Consider the following 23636-nt stretch of genomic DNA (forward strand, 5'->3'; position numbering starts at 1 on the left):
AATATATTTGACCGTTCGTCTTATTCAAAAAATTTAAGTAATTATTAATTCTTTTTCTATCATTCGATTCATTGTTAAATATACTTATATGTATATATATAGTTTTACATATTTCATAAAATTTTTTAAATAATACGAACGGTCAAATATGTAATAAAAAGTCAATGGTGTCAAATATTTACAAACGGAGGGAGTAATAAAGCTGCTCTCCTTCCGAGCAAACTAGCGAGCCAGGTTCGACTAAATTTGCTACAGTACAGTACAGTACTGGGGCTGCCTGTTTGCTGCTTTAAAGGGTCGGTCTGCTGGACTGCTAGCCTCTCTTTTTCTTTTTGTCTTTTCTCTTTTTTATGTGAGGGGCGTCACAACTTTCAACTTAAAATTTGAAAAGGTTTTTACACTTTTAACTCAAAATTTAAATGTTTCAACTCGAATATAAAATTTTCACTTAAAACTTAACTTTTTAAAATAATCTTTAAACTCTAAATTTGAAATTCTTAACACAAAACTTAAAAATACCCTTCGAATCTTTCAACTTTAAGGGCTCATTCTAAACTATGTTTTGGCTTGACTACTTCCTCGTTTTCAAACTGTTAAACAATATATTTGGTACGAAAACTTTATATAAAGAAGTTTCTTTTAAGAAAAATCAAATAAATCCATTTTTTAATTTTTAAATATTAATACTGAATTAATCATATGCTAATTATGTTCCTCGTTTTACATATAGCTAATCATTTGTTTCTAAACACACTTTTAGAACGGGCCTTAAATATAAAACTACCTACCTAATCGCGCTTAGTGAGGAGAAGGTGCGGGCGAGGGGGGTGCATTAAGTGGATGTATTATTTCACGTGTCAGGGTTTAAATTACAGTGCCTATATATGATTAAATTCTTGTGTAGATAAACAAATAGTGTAAATACTGGAAGTTATTTTCATTGTCTTAAACAAACTCAAATCCAAAACAAAAGCCTTAACATTTATATGTTCTTTTCAAATATATTATCTAGCCTAATTTCAATAAGAGTGCAATGCAATATTGATAACAGTTCGATCTTAGGCTTGCATACGGCTATAAACATGGGTATTACTTAGATCACAAACTTAGAAAATTAATACATTTATATCCCCTAAAGTACTTACATAGTAACTAGGTGATTCCCTACGCTTTGCTGATAAAATTGCTAAGCAATTTTTAATATATTTTTTTACAATCAAGATAGGAGTAAAAGGAAAACAATAATGAAATGTCATGGTTTATTAGTACTTATCATGAAACAAACAAATGATACCAACACTTTAATGTGTAACATATTGATAAATATATTTAAAATATTATAAAATTGATAGATAGATTTGTAAAAAAATTATGGAAATGATGTGATGCATGATGATTAGATATGCTTGCATGTTAATTTTTAGAATTAAATAAATTGTAGATGATTTATATGATTGCAAGTGGTTAAATATATAATTATTGCTAGTAGGTGATAATATGTAATTAAGCAACTTTTATATATTTTTTATAAAAAATCATTTGACAATATAAGAAACATGCACATGAAAAATTAGAAAGAATGAAAGATGAGTTGAGAAAATAGGAAAAGAACAAATACTTCTGGATTGTATTTCCTCCGTCAAAAAAACTCAATCTAGAAGGGGATGTGATTCCTCCTAGGACAATAAATCTGGATTATCCCTCCTACATCAATGAATCTGGATTATCCTAGGAGGACACATCCTTCTGGGTTGATTTTTTTCTATAGAGGGGTAGGTGTGTGTACACTGTACAGTATCATTCCTATGGGCGCCGCCGTGCAGTGCAGCGCCGCTGCTTGGAAGCTGCAAGTGCATGCGACACACGTCACTTCTCAACACGGTCTCCCTCTCTGCCTCGTGGGCCCCACGTCTTTTCCCAAGTAGGAAGCCAATCGGAACTCGAGGGCCCGCGAGCTCATCCTCCCAACTCAACTCGAACCGAGACGATCTTGCTTCTAGAATCTTCTTCCCTTCTTCCCAAACCAAAAAAAAAGAAAAAGAAAAAGAATCTTCTTCTCCGACCCGCCCCGCCGGTGGGGAGGGGGCGGGGCCGCGGGAATCCGGCAAAGCGACGGCGATGGCCGCCGCCCGTGGTTGCCTCGCCTCTCCGGGCTCCGGCGCGTCGGATTGGGAGGTCGGGATGGGGAGGCGGGGGCGGGTGGTGCTGCGGCGGATCGAGGACCGGGTGCGGCGCGGGATCTGCTTCCGGAAGAGGCTCGCCGGGCTGGAGAAGAAGGCGGAGGAGCTCGCCGTGCTCTGCGACGCCCACGTCGGCTTCGTCGTCCTCTCCTGCTCCGACGACGACCGCCTCCACCATTTCGCCGCGCCCGCCACGTACGCTCTTTCCCCTTGAAGTTGAATCTGCTCAACTCTTGCTGAAGTGTATAGTAGTACTGGCTACCTTAGCTCGATTTTGTCATTTTGACTGGTATATTCAAATATCGTTGGGTATTATATTACTCGGTTCGATTTTGACTATTCCAAGGCTAGCTGCACGTCTAGCCTCCGCAGTGTGTTTTTTTTTAAAAAATCATGTTCCGCTCATTTTTTTTCGATTTTTTTATTTTTATTTTCACGCTCCATTAGAGCGCTCCGGCCGGGCAAAATGCTTTCTTGTATCTGGCTGCTTGCAGAGTTGCAGTAAGTGATGCTGTTATTTTTCTTCTTCTTCAGTTCTTGATCTGGAGTAGTCGAGCGCTTTAATTTGTGCCTTTTGTGTGGTGAGCTGGGTCAATGTTCTCGTGTTAATTGTCTTCTGCTTTCAGAGTTTCAGTTCAATGACGAACTTGCTGAAATTAATGCTTATTTTCAGAGAAACATAGAATCACCGATATAAGTTAGGAAGAAACAAGTGCTTGTTTCATAGTAGTATTATTATGGTTTAATTTATCCTACCATCCAATACAATAGAACCCAAAATCCAAGTAGCTCATTTACCAGTTTAATTACCACCCGTTGAAATGATCAGACCTTGGACTTTTAATAACTTCCGTTGGATATCTCTTTATGTAGGAACAGAATTGTTTCTAGATGATATGCAAATCCGTTCTTTCATTAACACTGTCGACACACACACACACACACACACACACATATATATATATATACATACATACATACATATATACATACATACATACATACATATATATTATATTTTGAATTTCGATTGCACAGTTCTCAAAAAGAAAAAGTCGCTTGCACACATGTGTATAATACACATGGATGCTAACCGGGAATATAGCTAGAGAGCTAAGGGCCGAAATTTTGTTAAAAGTAACCTCCAGAAAGAATTTGTTTACAGATGTTTGTCGAGTGACCTAGTACCAGTTTATTCCAGTTCAGAATGTAAACCCACATACAATAGTCAAAATATTTGTGATACAATAATGTGTTTGTATGCATATATAATACGGGTAATGGAATTAGGGGTAGTGCTTATATATAGTGATAGTACTATTGAGGACAGGGAATATCCAGTTGAGGCAAGATGACCTATCTATGATTTGATGTGCATTTTGTGGATGATTTACAGTTTGGAGTGATTTTTTATATTTAGTATTTGCTGCCATATGAGATGTAAATATTCAGTTTAGTGAAACTTTCCAAGATCAACACCAGATAGTATCCTTTGGATTGATATTGATGTAGTCAATCTGTAATTAAGTTGTCTTCTTGTGTTTTATAATTAGAAACTATAATTAGTGACTTCCAGACCATTATATATTTAGACAAATTAGTAGTTGAGTAGTCTGTATAAATTAAATGTCTTCGATTATTGATTCTCTAAGTGGTTGGGAGTGAATTACTACATGTAGTAGATCATTTAGAGATCTTGCGAAATAAAATAACCATTTGCGATAGTATAAATCGTTTACAATATATACAAAACATAATGAAAACACGCTGGTGCTATACGTACTGACTATGCAAGGGACATGTATCTATAAGTTAGAGAAAATTTCATATATACCAAGTTTTTAGCTTGTACTAATAAATACTACTATAAAATATGTGTAGCTCCTACGAATACTACTTGGACCTTATAATTCTTCACTTTTGGTCTCTCACCTAATGGATGTCACCCAAAGTTCGAAGTGTCCCTTTTGTTGAATATAGGGGTAGAGCTACATTGTGGGGCGGCCCCGGGGGGGGGGGGGGGGGGCGGTATTTATATTATTTACCTATAGTTCATATATTTTTATCATATGCACACCCCCGTTAATCCAAAGCGCCCACATCAGTCCTACAAAGCAAGTGAGTTGGAACCATCCTTCATTTATCGCCCATTGTTGAATATATAGGAGGTTTTTGAAAACTCATTTGGCCAAAATAATTTTATGTGGGATTAAAATTACATTTGTTTTCCATGAAAGATCCAATGCCTAGGTCTCTTCTAGTGCACCAACAACCTAAGTTTAGGTCAATTTTGCAAACATGTGATGATGTGTACACAATTCAATTATAGGAATGTAAATTGCATAAATTAATGTTGAAAATAATGAGCGCAAGATAGACATCCGATGCATTTAGGTTCGAAAATTTGTTGATTTCTGACTTATGGGGGTAAGCTTCGCTTGACCATTCTACCAAACCACTAGATCTCCGGCACAAGATGAATTTGGTCTAGTACTAGCTCTAAAATTGAGCTTTGTGGGCCTTGATCACTAGAGATTGATCTTCCCTTAATTTTAGGTAGGTGGGCTCAAAACCTTCATAATCAAAGCCTCAGGGTTTTCCATAGCCTTCTTGAAGAAATTACAGGCACAACTCCTAGCCATTTATGAGGCAACAACCTCCTAGAGTTAGAAGTGGATGGCGCTTTCTTAATGTTGATCAATTGCCACACTTGCTTAATATGATACAATGTATTTGGTTTGGCTCAACTAATTCTCACCTCTCAAATGGAAGCTAAGTGCTTAAGAGTGTTAGAGTTCCCTTGGTACGTACAATAGGGGCGAATTATCCGTACCCATCCAACCAAATCTAGCCATTGGGGACCAAAAACCCCTTCATCCCGAGGCTACTAGTTAGACCGCTATTGGAGCTCTCGACGGTCAGACCACTGGTAATTTACCCTAATAAGGTTTTGTTTCGATGGGGCTTCTATCCCTTCTCGTGCATATGTAGTGGCCAAGTATTAAACTATAATATTGGTTACATGCTCATGGACGACCATGATTTTAGCCAATCCAAATAAGGCCTAAAGAAGGAGAAGTGAAGATGCGCATGCAATGGGCCAACATTTTAGTATATCCAAATAAGGCCTAAAGTGTGAGTAGTGAAGAGTGGGGAAAACAATTTGTTGCAAAATTTATTAGTACTTTGTGACTTGAATCTCCCTTTCGGAGTTGATTGAATTATGGTAATTTGTTGGTGCAATTGCATATAGAAACTTTGGTGTTTGGCTAACTATATTCCTTGTGATTTTATTACATCAAAGTTGTTTAATGCTCCATGTCTCAAAAATCTTAGGCCAAATACTACATGCAATAGATCACACACATGCATAAACCCTACTTATACTATTTTCCCTACATGTTGGTTTATTTCTAGGGGCGTAAGTATGTGTGTGTCTTGCATCCATATCTTTGTGTCTACCTCTCTCAAGGTGACAATGTGGGACTAAAATAAATTATTCTCTCATATCCATATGTTAGTTTCGATGTTCATACCTTTTTCCATTGGCTAGGATGTCAGAAGGAACATGTGTGAGAGTAGCAATCAGCGGATAATAGTTGTCTAAATTTATTTTGATTTATCAAACGAGATATAATAGTTTCCACATCATATTTGGACAATGGCTTAAAATGTAGAGTAAATGGCATCTTCACATGATTTCAATATACACGTGGATTAATTTATAATTTGACTTTTCACAAGGATGAAAAAAATAAGTCGTACTACCATAAGCCTTGATCATGTTCATGAAGTTAGGCGTTGGTCCCACCATCCTATCTAACCTAGACACTAGTATTTATGGTGAGTGAAGGGTCCTTACTCCTGCAATTGTATGTTTACCTTTGCATCTTTAGTTCACATGCAATTTAGTGTGCGGGGTTGGGGGGGGGGCGAGGGGGACGGGATTGCGGTGTTCTCCACATAGTTGGCATGATACAAGTAAGGATCTTCCTCCCCAACTACCGAGGAGTTGCCTCCTACTCTACTATGTGAAGGATCGAACACAAGAACCAAGCCTACTAGAGGGGGGAGGTGAATGGTAGGAACACCAAAAACAAAAAACGTTTAGCGGAAATAAAAGTTACCTTCTAACTTGATGAAGTCACCTTGTAGCTCGGTCTGACCGTCAGATTAACTCCGGTCTGACCGTAAGATTATCTCTGGTTTGACCGCAGTATAGCTGCCGGTCTGACTGCCTGTCCGCCACTGGTCTAACCGCTGCCTTGCCACTGGTTGGACCGCCGCTTCGCCATCGGTGTGACCACCCATCGATCTCCTTGCCTACTTGGCGCCGCCGCCTGTCTAATTGCCCATTGTAATCCGGTTAGATCGTCAAGATCCAGAAAAACACAAACTGATGAAACTCTTGAAAGTAGATCAACTTTATTGCATCAGTATGTGTTTAAAAGAGCATCTAAAGCACTCCACTCTCAACTCACGAACTAGGATTGAATCTTCGAAGCAAACCCTAACTTTTCTCTCCCAAAAAATCGATATCTTCTAGTCTCAATCCCTCATCTATTTATACAAACTAGGGAAACAACATCCTCATACAATTCCTCACTCCAATCTTTCCAAACTTCGACTCCAATCCAAATTTGACTTATCTTTCCATACGCACACAACACCATGTGTATGCCATATGAAAACCTTCACCTCCACGTGCATTGTTCTCTAGCCTTAGCATCCTGCATGATATCCTTGACCGTGTGGAACTCAACTTCTCGCAAGCCTAGTCCCAATCCATCGCCGTCTATACTCCTATGGCCTCAAGCAACACTTGCACATGAACAACAAAGGAACTCCCATATCCGAGTACAAGTTAAGCTGGAACAACTTCACTCACATCAACACACAGTATCACATAAGAATAGAAACCATCTAGAAGTTATAAACATGAAGCAATCGAGAAATTTCACGAAGACAATCTGAAATTGACTCCAACCCAGAGTCTGCTGGTCTGACCATCGGACACCTTCGGTCTGTCTGGTGGCACCTGACTGGTCTGACCGACCACGCAATGCTGACTGCCTTTCGCCGACCGAAAACACTATTCACCATATTTTCAATAAACACTTACCTTTGATAATTGTTCATCACATAGATTAAACCAATATCTTGATTTCACAGTGGCGTAACCCCTTGATAACTATGCAAGAGTTTTGAAGACATACTTTGTTCATAATATGGCCATAACATGTGGCTTTAATGAAGATGAAAGTAGAAGCAAACTTAAAGCTCAATATGTTCCCAACCTTTTTATGTGGAATTTTACAGGGATCTTTGTTCTTATTTTCTGCCTTTTGTTGATACTTAGTATACTATAAAGTTATCTTTTGCATTTTGGGGATATTTGTAAGCTTAATTTGGATTATATATTTTTTTACAATCCAACTTTGTGGTTCTTCTAAGGTAGATTTTGATGAATCTTCCCATCCTAGGCCCCCTTCTCTTGTGCCAGTGACTAACGCCCTTCACCTCTCTTAGTCATGCCACTAATTTGCTTTGGCAACCGCTGCTCCTATCACCCACTCCCTTCCGCCGGTGGTTTTTCTCACCTTTCTTCCACACCATACATCATATTATGGTTTCACTTGCCCTCTAGGATGGAATTCATGCAGTGGTTCTTCCAAAGAACAACCAACGAGCGTTGCTGGTGGGAATCATCGATCTAGAGGGATGATTTAGTCGGTTGCTATGCTATTAACCCATAACAAAGACAAGGTTGTCTACTTTGTGGATGGAACTCTGCAATCCTAGTCACTTGTCTTGTTGCCATATGTTGACATACCCGGACATCATAGTCGCCATAACCTTTGCTTCCTCTGATATTTCCTATGACTAACATGGTTCAAAGGCCTTGTCCTCTAGCTCATTTAGATGTCACTTCTAGATCATTTGATTGTTGCTATAGTGTGGAGGTCTTCACCACGTAGGTAGATTCATCAAAGGGTTGACAAATGGAGAAATCTAGGTGCACTAGCGTAACCTTGCACACCCACCTCTTGTATCACTCACTAAGGACCTTTGACTGTCTCTGCTTCAACTGCTTCTCTATCGATCATATCCATGTAGTTTGAAAGTGGAGAGTCCATCCATGTATTGGAAGATTGCCTACATTTCTACCTCCACTATTTAACATCGTTAGGGTTATTTCGCACCGCCTTTGCATGATCCAGGGTTTCCACATCTTCATTCAGGGGGATTTTTTTATTAGCTCATGCAAAAGACACCATCGGGGCCTAAGAATAGTTGCTTGCCTTCATGGCACAATACCAGAAGGCCATTGTGGCACCCTGTCTAGGTGGCCGCTGAGTCACACGCTTAGTGCATGTTGGACACCACCACGAGGGATGCCTAAATCTCAATCTCCATTACCACCTCCAATAGTTTGCCCCTCCCCTCGCTCTCTAGGTCCACTAGAAGGTAGGGGCAAACTTCTTAATAGCTTTTCACAAACTAGTTCCCATGTGAAATGTTATTTTGTGTTGCAACCTGACATCCCCTTGTTCTAGATGAGTAATGATGCGCGTGTCCATCTAGATGCGCTCAACAAATGTTGCACTCCATACTTTTCTGGTTGCTACTGCCTTTGTCTTACGCTCATCAATGATTGTAGATGTGGTGGAGGTTGCACTAAGAACTGAATGGGGGGCAGATCTCTCTACCAAGATGCTCATTTCACTCCACTAGAACTTCCTCGTTCGTGTCTAGACCCATAGCTTTTGGACTTCTCCCTTCACAATAGCCTCCACTATGCCTAGATTTCAAGCTTTCCCTCAAGCCATGGACTAGGCTAGGTCTGATCTTGTGACACCTCATCCATCTACATCTTGAAAGATCCTGATTTTACGCACGGCAAAGCTGATTCTTGAATGTTCTTGTAAGGTCAAGTCAATTGACCTAGAAACCTTGGCATTTTATTATGTTGAGGTTTTAGATGATTGCTTGTTCATAGATCTATGCACAAGTGCCAAAGCATAAGACTCGGTTCATTTATGAGTAGGCTGAAGATCAGGCTAGTATTGTTTGCATGTTGGATGCATACACAATTGCTCAGGAAAAGGCCGTGTCTATTTCTAAGTAGGTTGAAGATACATCTAGTAGGAGCAAGATGTTTTGTTTATTATAATGTTAGCATTTGATGAACCATGGTTGAGGACCAAGCACAATAGTCGATGGCTTCCCAGAAGTTTGCACCATTGAGCAACGAATGTGGACATGGTGGGATATTGTCCTATGACTACGACAATTGTGACACTCACTTTAGTCACTTCTTGAACACCCCTTCTTGGACAAGGGAGATCTCACCATCAGTGGTAGACCAGATCGACACCTTTTGGTAGAGAAAAGCTCCTAGGGATACTTGTCATGATGGTGTGGTTGAAGTTTGCTGGCATACAATCGTCATATTTGCGCGCAGTGGGAAGCATGACTATGATGATAAAAATGACAAGCTACAACGTGAAAAAGGACCCAAACACAACATATTTTCTTTTTATTTTGCAAGAAAAAAGCTCTAGAAACCTAGATTTCCTCTCCTTAGATGAGTCATTGGATGGTAGATGATGATTCTCAGTGTCCCGATATTTCAATGAGAGGAGATAACTTTTCAATTATGAAGGAAAAAAAGTCCACATTTCGTCTTTCAACTATGACCTTGGTTCGATTTGGGTCCTTCAACTACAAAACAACTTACTAATGGTCCTCAACTCTTGGGACGGTCTATATTTCATCCCTAGGCTTAAACTTGGGTGGTTTTGAGTGATGTGGTTTTAAATAATATATAAGATCAAGAGAGATATGAAGGGGGAAAGGAAGCAATGTTGACAATTGGGTTGCAATATTTTCTTCTTCTCTCTTTATTTTATTGTTTAATATCGATTGGTGTTTCATGTCATTACCTATTTGCCCATATGTACTCCATGCATGGGACTCATCATCGAAAACCACTTAGGTTTGAACTCAAGGATGAAATGTGGATGGTTTTAAGAGTTGAAGGACCAATAAGTAGATAGTTTCATTCTTGAGGAATCAAAATCGGACTAAGGCCATAGTTGAGGGACCAAATGTATGATTTTCTCAGTTATATAAAGAAATGTCAATGAGCCAACTACGCGTGCATGATATTTTGAACCTTAGTGTTGACATAACCACTCTAGCAGGTCGTTGATCTTAACGGCACATGGTCAACTTTAGTCCTACAAGCAATCAAAAAAAGCAAGAGCCAGATGAAGGCTAGCCGAAATTTGTGAATATAAGAGGAAGTTTAATCTGAACACAAACTTGGTGGATTTCCAAAACTAAGAAATGGACAGTCTAGTCGACACGTGCATCGACATGGAGAAGTCAAAGATGGGAAACGGAAAGTCTAGGCAATATGTATATTTACACGGTAAAGTAGGGACGTAGATGCTAATTTGAAGTGAACAAAACCCGAGAACCCTTAAGGGTTGACTACTTATTCATAGGAAAAGAATAGCTACAAGGTGGTGTATTGCGCATTTTTCCCTCGTTCCCAAGAATATTTTCGATATTGTTTCATTCATTGTAACCGGCAGGTGGACAGGGATCTACTGGAAAATGCATGAAGAGGGTTTTCAATCAATTAAATAGGACCCAAGGCAGACTTCTAGAGTAAAAGTCATGCTTCTTTTTTGTTGTGGCTATATAGGAGGCCGTACTAGCGAAGTAATACTTTCATCATTGTTTTTTTGTGTTCCTACCTTTCGTTCCTAAGCATAATAGCATCAAGTAACATTTCATTATATTTTGCAAATCATGTTTATGGAAGCCTAATAATGAATTTACCTAATAGCTCAATTGATGCGCATGAGTTTGTGTGAGTCGTATTTGTATAATATATTCAACTTAGAATAGTTGAACTATAGGCGATTGTAAGCAAGGTAGGGATGTCCTCATTTATAGGTCTAGACAATAAAGGCTCCCATGTTGACACGTTGCAATGTCTAGCAAGCATGGTAAGGATGTTCCTTCATCAATAGATCTAGACAAGGAAGCTTGCCGTGTTGACATGTTGCTTAGTTCAGTACTTTTTCCTTAACTTGGGAGTCTACAAAAACATATGTTCGATGCTCGTGTTGGGAGTCTTTCATTGAGGTCCCACTAGTTGGGCGACTAACTATGTAGGGGGAAGCAATGGGCTAGTGGATGCCAAGTGGATGCCAAGAAACATTAACTAAACAACATACAAAGCAATCACCTAGGGCGTCATCTCGTCCTTCCTTTAGACCCTTAGGATAAGGAGCATAATAAGGTTTTTGTCACACCCGCACCTACTTGAAGAGGCTTTGTTAGCCGATGTGTGGTTATGAACATTAGTTTCACGAAGAGTAAATATGAGGGAGCTCTGCATGTTTGGTAAAATGAGATGATATCTGCACAGTGGTCAATGGAACTAAGTGTTTGGTCATTAGCCTCTAGGAAAATGAACTAGATGATGGCCTCTACTACCTCACATGCTCCAATACTAGGGGTATTCTACATTAGTGACATCCAAGGTCATCTTCCATGGGGAATTATCTCACAATGAAGCTCTCATTCTCATATGGAGCTAGCTATTGGACTACCATCAATTGTGATCCACGGGATGACGTGGATAAAATCTATTTGTTCAATGAGATCGGAGACATCAAATTTACCACTGACCCTTGGATGTTGGTGGGCGACATAACCTTGATCTATCAAGATTAGAATAATAATAATAACTATTGTTCCGATAGGCACATGATGGGTCTATTTCGTCACATTTTGGATGATCTAGAGCTAAAGGAACTCAATCCCAACAGGTGCAATATCACTTGGTTGAAAGATAGAGAAAGGCACATCTTTGTGTGATTTAACATGCTTTCCCCTACTTAGCATGGGAAAACATGTTTTCCCAATAACTTCCTCTTTCGCACCCTCTCTCCTATGGTCTTTGACAATATACCTAGAAACATCCTACTCAGCAAAGGGCAAACAAAGGTTTCACATAGAATATTTCTAGTGCAAAATAGTAAAAAACCTTAGCTGGACCAATGCTTGATTGCCAATCATTTTCACAGCCGAGATAGACATTTGCATCGAACTACGAGGGCATTGTTTTTCTCGAAAACGCAAGAGAATTGCATTTCATTTTATTAAGGGGAAAAAATAAAGGAAAAAAATACAAAGTAGGAGAGACCAAATCCCTCCTACACACCCACACCCCGGACAACCCCGGCCAATTAGGTGCCTAGGTTTGTTGAACCACTAAGAAACTTTTGGAGGGCAGACGCCCCCCGCTAAACACCAAAGATTACCCTCATTCTCTACCACCTGCAAGATCGTCACAACATTAGGACTAGTGCCATTGAAAACATAGTTATTGCAATGCTTCCAAATCTCCCAAGCCACTAAGATAATCAAGGAGTTGAGTCCTTTTCGCACATCCTTTGGCCGATATTTTGTAGATTGGCTCCACTACCTCAAAAAACGATGGTTGAAGGTTGAGGCACTATACCAGAGATCCCTAGCTTCAAGAACAGAGCTGTCCACACTTAGCGGGAAAAGACACAAGAGATCAAAATGTGTTGGATGGATTATTCACTTTGATCACAAAGGGGATAGGCCGCGGGGTGCTGCAGTCCGCGCTTTGCAAGCCTATCGGCTGTCCAACATCTATTATTGACGGCCAACCAGAGGAAGAACTTATAGCGAAGAGGAGCCCAACTCTTCCAAATGCATTTCCAAGGAGCAAACTTGATCGATCCCAGGAAATAAGTTTCATAGGTAGATTTACAAGTCTGCATCCCATCAGCGGTTAGCTTCCAAACATGCTGGTCTTGTACATCTTGTAGCAGAACCACCTCGTCTACCAAAGTCCAAATGGTCAAGTACTCATAAAGGACCTGAACAGATAGTCCCCCATGTATGTCAGCCACCCATCTTCTGTTTTCCAAAGCCTGCACCATAGTACGTTGCTTCCTTGCCCTCTTGAAGATCAAGGCAAAGAGATTAGAGGCTAGCTCTGCTACTGTTTTACCATGTAGCCACCTATCACTTCAAAACTTGGTATTTTCTCCATTTCCAACCACAGTTTTGACAACGACATTAAAAAGAGAATGGACATTCTGAGGCACATGAATAGACAAACCGGCCCAAGGCCTAGCAAAATCAGTTTTTTGAAGCCATATCCATCTCATGCGTAGTGCCCTTTTAGAGTTGAACTAACAAGAAATTAAATACGTAAATATCCATAGTTAGCAAGGTTTTGCCACAGACAGGCATCCTCGTCAAGAAATGGAAATTCTCATTGCTAGAGTGATTGGATATGGGAGTTCAAAATGGAATTACAATAGCCTAACAACAAGTGAGGATTGCTTTGATCAAAAAAGGTGATGCAAACACTAGTTTCTTTTATTACCACACAACTCACAGCAATTGACACACCTTCATCCAACAACTCTTAGATGATATCCAACCATATGGTCGCAAGAAGAAAAGGCCTTGTTGGCACATTAGTCTACAAGCCTTATTTGGTTCTCCACAAGACTAATCCAACTCCTTGAATTGGTTCTCCACAAGACTAATCCAACTCCTTGAATTTAAACTTGATTGAGGCAAAAATGGCAAGTACGCAGAGCTAGAGGCCAAGTCCTCGGAGAAAGAGGTTCTGGTAGAAACTAAGGCAATACGAGAAGAGAAGACAAGGATCCGATGGTTTCTCGAGTCTCTTCTATCACCAATGATGGAAAACGAAAGATATCCTGACAACAACCAACCGACATTTATGAATGGACGTAACTAGCTTCAAGAAGTCGAATCGGACATTCATCCCATTGATTCTTATGAAAACCAATGCTACTACTTTATGGTATTATTGGATAATAAACTTGCTCCTCATCTTCTCCAAGTTGTTCTCGAATATCTTGGCACTTCAACATGCACTACTATGAAGTTGGTTGCCAAGAACTAGAGTGCCTTTATGAAAGACCGCTTCACACATTACAACTTCGAGTTAGTACGCCAAACAATGAAGAAGCTACATAGCGGTAAAATTTTCATTTCTTCTTTTTCAAATTCAGTAAGTTCAAACATTCAAATCATTTCAATGGTCATTTCTCATGGATGGGATGCTTGGGGATGATATCTGGCATGAACAAGGAGTCCACCAGCGGACCCCTTGTCGCCACAAATATTGATACTTGTAATCACATCCAAAACACGTTCTTCAAGAAGCATTGCAAGAAAGGCTCTTCTTTGTACTAAACATTATTCCTAGAATAGCCCTTCTCATCAATCCAACTCGCTTAAAGCTATATCAAACTAAGTAAATCCTTCGAATCTTGGTGGGGCATTGGCCAAGTAAACTACTATAAATGTTCAGTGGAGCAAATACATTGCAGCAATGACAAGCTAACAATTATCACTGAGGAGCTCCGATGTGAGGTGTTACAAGTCCGCACATTCACCAGGCAATAAGAGCCACAACCTAAATACACATACGCTTGAGCTAGTTGAGTAGGAAAGAAGTATTGTAAACCTACAACAAATGCTTCTAGGCAAAATCATGTGCCACTATTGCTTGTGTGTATTACTAGAACCAAGAATCACATGATGCTAGCGGCAAGTCAAGCAAGAAAGAAAGTATTGTCCAAGCAGCCACATGAACGGATCGCTAGCCATTTGAGTCCCACAGGAAGGTAGGCTATCCATTCATGCGGCATCGAGCTTGCCATGGGACGGCATGAATTGCATGAGATTTAGGACAAGAAAAAGGAGTAGGACGGGGCGGCTGGGTAGAATGGAAAGGAAAAGGGAGAAGGGATTAGAGATCCAATAAGCACCAGCACGTGGCTATACATGTGTTGCGCCTTCTTGTAAGTTTTGTTTGGGCCTCCTGTGGGGAATGGGGACAGAGAGTGGGGGAGCACCCCGACCACAATGGAACAGGGAATAGTTGGCCAATCTCCAACCCCTAATAGAGGAATTCCTTGACATGTAACGGAGTATGAAGTCCTATTTTGCTATCCCTAAACATAAATTTCCTTAACATCCTAGTAAGTAAGTTGATTCAGTTATATGTTCCATCCAGCTCCTAACTCCAAAGAATTGTGCAATAGATGTGTCAGGTAAAAGCTAAATACTCAATAGCAATCCAATGGATAGCACCATCACTAAGCACAAGGCAAGAAAATGATTGGCCGGTTTTCTTATAAATATTTAGGACTACCTATGGGCATACAAAAAAAATGAAGGGAAATTTACACCTAGTCATCGATAAGGTCATGAGAAGATTGTTGAGCTGAAAATGAGAGCACCTCAAACCATTCAAACCAAATTAGAAAATCGAAGTTGTTCTGATGAACTAGTCAGTCCTTGGTTCATGGTACCCTAGTTTAACCATAGTCCAATGATGAATAACTTGGTTCAAATATATTATCTTTAGTTTTTTCTGTTCAAATTACTGGTATGTAAGGTAAAAATTGCTAGTATTAAGTTAACGAACTTTCACTTTTCAATGTATTCATGAATGTGGTATGGCTTCGATGATCTTTCACATGTAGAGTGACAAACATGGTCATTGATTTTATCCTTTCCTTTCGTGCGAAACGAAAAGTTATATTTATCGCTAGTTTTTCCCTCTAATCTTTTTAACTAACCGATCATAGCATGCTTTGCCCTTAGTTTTTTCTTCTCCTGTCTAGCTTTCGTCATTGTGATCCGAAAAAATTATGCCAACTAAGCCAGTCCTAACTTAAATAACAGTTTACTACTAATCACCATGGAGCCCACTAAATGGACTATCAAGGAAATTAACAAAAACCATAAGAGGGTTCCTTTTAGAGGACATGGCCATGCCACGGCAAAGCATTGTTGGATAGCTTGGTCTAATGTGCTCACGAACTTTGCAATCTGGAAATTTTAGTGCAAACTCTATGAGTGAAATGGATTTGGTACTAGCGCAACACTAAGAAATCATAGTTCAGGCAACAAAGAACAACATTAAAAGCAATGTCAATGTTCTTCAAGCTTGGATCCACTTTTAGTAGAAGGATGACAAGTACTATCTTGTTTCCGGAAGACAAATGAACTGACATAGAATGGGTTGAATCCATTTCCACAACACTATATCAACGCATTTGTAAGCCCATCCGGTGTCAAATATGTCATTGGATCCACAACTTTCAGGTAGCTCTTAGGATGCAAGGGCTTGACCCAAGCATTGTGGTGATCAATAATACATCGGTCATGAAATTGTTATATGAGAATTACAAGTTGTAATCTACAGATACTGATGGGTGGCCTTTTTGCACACAGGTCATGGGTTGTCATGAACTTCATTTGCATTTTTCTCTTAATACCATGATACATAAATCTTTTCCGTATTTGTGAGAAAAAATAGCATCCACTTTTATGCCTCCTTTTTCTTTAGCCTGTGATTGTCCACTCATTTTCTTTATAAATTTATATCACTGACTTAGCAACTTTTTTGCAGTATAGAAAACATTGTGGAACGTTATGAGAACTCTCTAACAGCACAAAAGGGAGTACATGGCAGGCGCACTCCGGAAAAGGTAAAATGCGGATAATAGCAACAGAAATAAAACACTATATAAGAAGTGCCTTTGTTCGCATTTTAATCGGGATAAACGGATATATAATTTCTCTGATCCTGTGCCATGAATTTATTTTTAATAGTAGTTCAATCATTCTATGGTTATATCATATTTACCTTTTTTTTTCAGAGTAGAAACATCACTACCTGAGACAAAAAGACTCATTTTTACTGTGTAAAACATTTTACAAAGTATGGCTAACAGGTGCTGGCAGAAATTTCAACTAATTAAAAGAAGTGTGGCTAGTTACAAATTTGACACTTGACCCATGTATTTGTATAAAAAAATTGAATCATGTTGTGATTTTAGTGGCTTTGTCCGATAAGTTAATTATATATTGTACACTTGCACAGAGACACTCATTGGTGAAAATTTTCCTGCCGATGCTGATGATAATTATTTTACCATACCAAGGGCAAGGATTTTCATGTTCCCAAGGAAACAACAGATAAAGGGCCGGGCAAGGATTTTCATGTTCCCAAGGAAACAACAGATAAAGGGTCGAACGATGATGACATGCGGTATCTGACAAGTGCCTCTGCAAGTAACAACTTCAACCAAAAAATATTTTCAAACAGTTGACTAAATATGAGAAAATTGCAGATCTATTGATGAAACAGACATATCCACATTGAACATGGACCAGCTTAGCCAAATTGAAAGATTACTGGAAGATGAACTAAGGGGGACAAGGGCAAGAAAGGTATGTGGCACCTTAGTAATAGACAGAATAGAAGAAGACAACATGTATCTCTTTAGAACATGAATATTTCATTTATTTTAACTTATTAGATTATGTGCATCACATAAAGATTTTTGCGTAGACATTCCATTTCTTTTCCAGGAAAGTGTTTACCTTACTATTGTACCTTGGAAGATCTTCCTTAGCTGTCTCACTATTTTACTTGATAGAAATACCAAAATATTGTTCAGTTTGGTCCTTTCTGTGATTCACAACTCACAAGTTAGTCTCTGTCACACGGTAATTTGTAAGAATGGTTTGTCCAAAATGTTCCTTTTCTCATCTAATGCTGATTCATTACTACAATCTAGAAGAAACACTAGTGTGTTCCTCAGGATAATAATCTAGTATTTCAAACCGATCAATTTGAGGCAATATTAATTGCCCATTCTGAATTCCCGATGGAAGAAAATACTTGCTATCCCAATACATCATTGTGTACTCAAACAGTGGATGTATCAACTTGCTGCATTACTCTTTCAGTGTCCTTGAGAGAATTTTGGTTTGATCTGCAACCAAATTCACTTCAAATCTGACAGTATATCTTTGTACGGACATAGGTGGTGGTGGATAGAAGTGCCAGATTACAAAAAAAGGTATGCACTGAGTAGTCTGTACCAAAACTAAGTTTTGTAAAACGTAAGTTAGCTCGATTTGTAGTCCATACAAGTGAAAACTGGTGCATGTCAGCAATAATCAGAATTCCTGATGTCCATTTGGAAATCATGAACAAATTGACCATGCTACGCATGCTTTGCAGGTGCAGGGGAAACCGGCGATTGTTGAGGTTGAGAAGGGCTCCATGGAGATTCCCATAGAATCTGGGCAGGAGAAGGTGATCACTGGATGCAGTGACTATTTCTGTCAGTCACAAACACTCGAATCTTTCTGCAAACCCTGCAAACATTCACTTGCTACTCTGCTTGTAAGCAGGAACAGATAGGAGGGGAGGCTGTGGAGGAGCAACGGAGCCGGACTACGCCGTTGGACCTCAACATGCCTTGCTGGGACGCAGGTCCTCTGCAGTAAACGTAGATAACATTATCTTTGCACAGCAATCTGAATCTGTCTAACGTTAGTCGCTACTACTGTCCCCGGTACTAACAGTGTCGTAAGTTACTGTTGCTGGGAAACTACTACTACGCTTTGCTAATCTTTTTTTTACTGTAGCTGTTCATATCCAGGATACTGTGCCGTAACTGGAGCACACCAGATTCAAATCAAATGTACTGTGACACCATTGTATTTTAAAATGTGTTTTTCTCCTACTTCCTACTAGTTCGAGTTCATGTTTGGTGGAAAATTGTAAACCAAATAAACCGGCATCGGTATTGGTCGATGTGTACCCGTGGGCTCTGTAATAAGACTGTCCGTGCCTGCAAATTAGTACTGATAATGTGTGTCATGGTTTTAAATAATGTTCTGCCTTAATAATTCCTAGCAATAGTGTACTCCCTCCGTCCAAAAAAAAAAAACTCAAATCCTAGCTATGCTTGTTCAATTTCATAGCCATGATTTGATTCTTTTTGAAACGGAGGGGTACACTATAGTCACAAGAAAGAAACAAGGTAGGTCTTGTTCGGTTAATCCCTCCCTTAAAAGGGACCAAGAAGAACTTAGAGATGATTTATTCCATATCTACTGTGGTGTGAAATTATTCTCTCTCAATCCCTCCCTATTAGGGAATTAAACGAACAATGCCGTAGTGTTTTTTATCTAGGAACATTCGTCCTCACCTGTATCAAAACCTCTCACAAGTAGTATATTCCGTTTCTCGATCTTATCGACTCAAAAGCTCCGTAACTATAGGGTACATCCTCTATTAAAAAGAACTACTACATCTGTTCTCAAAATATAAGAAGAATAACCTAGTATCGAATAAGATATTTTAGAGCACTACGAATACATATGACCCATCCGGTTTTATATTCTTATATTTTAGGAAGGGAAGAGTATTTACAAATTCGTAGCGAGGAATTAGTTATTTTTTTTCCAGAGGTGTACTCCTAAGTTATGAGACATTTCGCTGCTACCTCCGTACCTGATACTCTTGGTACAGATAGAATAGGAGCATGACTGCCTGCATGAGTTCCTGGTGCCTGCTAGGCCATCGGCTATTCTCCACGAAACCCAGAAATTTTACAGGGCTTATGCAGAAAATTAGTTCAAAGCCCATTAAATTCTCGTAAAATCCATCCCTATGTCCCAAAGTAAGCCAGACCATCTTACATATTTTCAAAACATTAGGGTGGAACATTGTTTTTTTTTTCGTTTATATTTCTATTAAAATTATCGGTAGGAGTATCAACCTCCTCATTCATAAGTGTCTCCACCGTACCCCCCATGCAATTCTCTTCTGAAATTCTCCTTCAGAACGGACGAATTTTACATCCTTCCCTAAAAACGAATGGATGGATGAATCCGAAGAAATTCGGCGCAAATCTAACCAAATTTGTATAAAAAAAGGATTATTTCTACGTTCAGCACTGACCTGGGACGCTCACCGGACACTGGTTTTCCTGCTGCGATCCGCGAGAGCTAGCGACGATCGAGGAAGAGAAGAAGAACACAAGAATCAGCGGAAGAGAAGAGACAAAGCTAAGCTCGTTGGCGTGAATGCGTGATGCCGCAGCTCGATCGGTTTCAGTTCGTTTTCCCGCTTATCCGGAGGAGAAATACGGGGCGTTGGTGGAAGCTGGGGGAGATGCCACGCGTCGTCGGGCCGCCGTAGGAAGTGGGCGTGCCACGTGGAATTTTTAGTGGACTCTCTATCTCGTCTATCCCCGACCTTGCCGGCTTTTCTCCCGGTCTCGGAATTAATGTAGCCAAAAGAAATACTCCATAAAGTACGGAATAGTAGAAAAAATTCAAGAAAAAACCACATATTACATATTAATTAATTAAATTGATTAACTTTCTTTTTTTTCTATTATACAAGGATAAGGCACAACTTTAATTAGATGGAGATTTTCTGATAGGATTGTTGTTTGAATAAATGTATCCATTTTTTTTTGGTTATTTGTCTTCCGTTTCATCTTATCGTAGCTATTTACTCTGGATTTAAGTCAATAATTATGTAATAATTGGTTATAACTTATATTGAAGTGAAGGTCGGATTTCATCCATTATCTAGAAACAAGGGTAACGCACGAGAGCACACACCATCACAAATGCATACCACGCTCATGTGTCGGCATGAGTGTGTCGGCGAATGGCATATTTATGGCCGCACTAAATTCTGGAATCTCTCAATGTGCCGATTTTGCTCCCCTGTCATTCTCAGTGCTCCGGAATCGGAATGTAGCTAAAAGAAAAATACAAAAGTGATCTACCGTTGTGTGGTTCAGTTTGTCAAAGTTTAATGATTCATCATTATCATTATCTTCTTCTATAATAAACGACGAGTTTATCAATTATTATACAATATGCTATAATCTGTACTTTATCTGAAATACGCTTAAACACATATAGTTAGCAATTGATTTATCACATTCAATTTTTTTTAAAAAATATGAACTTTTTACATAGCGTCCTTACACAACATGAAAAAAGTTTATATATAAGTTTTAAGTTTTCTTTTGGTATTTTATTTTTTTTAAAAAAAATACTTTTGTGGTATATGAGAGAATTGTCTACACAAAAGATAATAGCACAGTATTTTGGGTAGAATATGAAAGACGATTTACATTAAAAACATCAACAAAAAAATATTCTATATAACATATAATGGATAACAATAAATAGAAATGCAAAAATCTTAAAAATTTATACGCAAACTTCCACATTGTATAAAGAGGTTAAAAGTCATAATATTTTTAAAACTTTTGACAGGATAAATCATTTGTTAATAATCTTGTAGGTTTATAAGGGTATTTTGGATTAAGAAAAAATATCAGTCCAATGATATAAACAAATTGATAAACTCGCCGGTGCTTTTTCAATTGGCGAGTAAATTAACGGCCGAAGAACAAAAAGTAATTAACAGATTGTGTAATCCGTGTGATCTGATAACCGACCACACCAGGCAGTAGGAAAAAAATAAATAAATAAACAATGTTAATCTTCAGACGTGGCACTGGCAAATAAAATACTATCTGCGATTCCTCTTGTATAACTTATTTTAGGTATTTATGTAGCATATAAAAGAGGAATCACATATCTAAAAGATAGGTGCATCAGAAAAAAATTACATAGCACGTATGATGATGTACATAATAAAAACATTAACACAAGAGCATTCTATAGCATATAAAACATAAAATATATTTTTTTAAAAAATAAATTAATACATGCAAAATAAAAATCTTGAAATATATGCACTTCTATATTATATAAGGAGGTTATGTAAAAAAAATTATATTTTCTGAAACTTCTATATGGGCCAATCAATTGTAATATCTTACATGTTTTGAAGGGCATTTGGATATTTTTAAAAGTATGTACCCAAATGATATATTGTACAAGAAATTAACAGTTAATAGCGTATTGAAAATATAAAGTGGATGTTAAATAAAGTAAAATCAGTGTTATAGAATAAATTCACTCATAAAAATATCATATTGGTGATACCTCGATCTGCTTTCTTTTTGGCAGGCGCCCGCAACACACGTATACACACTACGAGCACCTCAAAAAGACTAGGCCGACATATATCAAAATTAACGAAGTTTTATTTTTTTCGAGAACGTGCAAAAGGAATGCACATCAATATATTAAAATTAACAAAGTTAACATGAACGCCATCGTCATACCTCGACCTGTCCTCTTCTCTTTTTTTTCCTTTTTTTGCAAAGGCACCCACAATACGTGCACACTGATCCCTATGAGAAGCTCAGAAGATTGGACTGAAATATCTTAAAATTAACAAAGTCACTATGGACCATCGTTGTCGATAGGTACGTCGCCTACCACTTAAAAAAATAATTAGCTATAAATGTGAGCACATATATCAAATCTAAGATTTGAACCCCAGATATACTAGTTTGAGCATAAGGAAGTTAATCAGTTGAGCTACGCTCACTTTGTACTCGACCTTTTACATTAGCATTGTCTTGTTCAATTTTTAGTTAACCTTTTATTTTTCCAGGATTAAGTGTATGATAGCAGTACATTTTGTGCTAGTTAGGTTCATAGGATTTCCAAATCAAAGGTATAGAAAAACTAAAGGATTAGAATGTCACGTGCACTTCATTCCTTAGGAATTTTAGCAAGAGGCCTCACCTCATGCTAAGAATACTATGGAATTAGCTCGTAAGACCACAATCCTTATGAATTTGGTAAAATTATTCCTATGAAATTAATGATGCACATAGGAAAAAAAAAATTAAGGATTCAATTCCTATAATAACCCTATGAAAATCCAATACACTGAATGAGCCCCTAGTTGGTTTAGGCTGTGTTCTTCCCCCACCTTTCCAACTCATCTCTCTCGTTTTTCGCGCGCACGCTTCCCAAACTACTAAACGGTGCGTATTTTGCAAAAAAAAAACTCTATAGGAAAATTGATTTGAAAAGACATATTAATCTAATTTTTAAGTTTATTTTAGCTGATACTTAATACTCATGCACTCATCGTCGTTCCGTGTTGCATGTTGGGAGTGTGAGGGTTTGGTCCGAACTTAGCCTTAGGGCCCCTTCGAATCGGAGGAATGATAAAACAAAGGAATACGAAAACACGAGATTCTGGCAGGAATAAAATTGTAAAACTGAGGATTGCAAAACACATGAGGTTGATTGGACCACAGGAAAAATATAGGAATCAGATGAGAGAGATAGACTCTTGAGGAAATTTTCCAAGAGGTTAGACCTCTTGCTAACTTTCCTCCAAAATGTATATAGAATTACCCATTCTATAGGAATTTTAAAGGATTAGATATAATTTAATCTTTTGGTTCAAAGTTTTTCGTAGGATTTTTTTTCATAGCATTAAAATTCTTCAAAATTTCTGTATTTTCCTATAAATAAAAGGGACCCTCAGTGTTATAGCGTGCAGTAGTTTAATGCCTATCTTCACCTTACAAAATTTTAATGTTTGTATACATTTAGCGTGATCGGTGAAAATCCTGCGGG

The 23636-nt window shown here is 38.5% G+C and overlaps 1 protein-coding gene across 1 annotated transcript; it reads left to right on the forward strand.

Annotated features, from left to right (window-relative positions):
• The first annotated feature begins 1969 nt into the window (after positions 1–1969).
• On the forward strand, positions 1970–18979 carry LOC127771171 (truncated transcription factor CAULIFLOWER D-like). Its single transcript, XM_052297011.1, has 7 exons — positions 1970–2375; positions 16705–16783; positions 17240–17346; positions 17429–17528; positions 18128–18163; positions 18328–18402; positions 18501–18979. The coding sequence occupies exons 1-7, from the start codon at positions 2119–2121 to the stop codon at positions 18594–18596; spliced, it is 750 nt and encodes a 249-aa protein (XP_052152971.1). The 5' UTR covers positions 1970–2118; the 3' UTR covers positions 18597–18979.
• The last annotated feature ends 4657 nt before the right edge of the window (positions 18980–23636 follow it).

This window comes from Oryza glaberrima, chromosome 4, assembly GCF_000147395.1.
Source record: "Oryza glaberrima chromosome 4, OglaRS2, whole genome shotgun sequence".
In the NCBI taxonomy this organism is placed as follows: domain Eukaryota; kingdom Viridiplantae; phylum Streptophyta; class Magnoliopsida; order Poales; family Poaceae; genus Oryza; species Oryza glaberrima.

Coding starts and splice junctions, on each gene's coding strand:
- LOC127771171 (XM_052297011.1), top strand. CDS start 2,119: ATGGCCGCCGCCCGTGGTTGCCTCGCCTCTCCGGGCTCCGGCGCGTCG. Junction 16,784..17,239: donor GCAGGCGCACTCCGGAAAAG/GTAAAATGCGGA, acceptor TACCATACCAAG/GGCAAGGATTTTCATGTTCC. Junction 18,403..18,500: donor TAGAATCTGGGCAGGAGAAG/GTGATCACTGGA, acceptor GCTTGTAAGCAG/GAACAGATAGGAGGGGAGGC.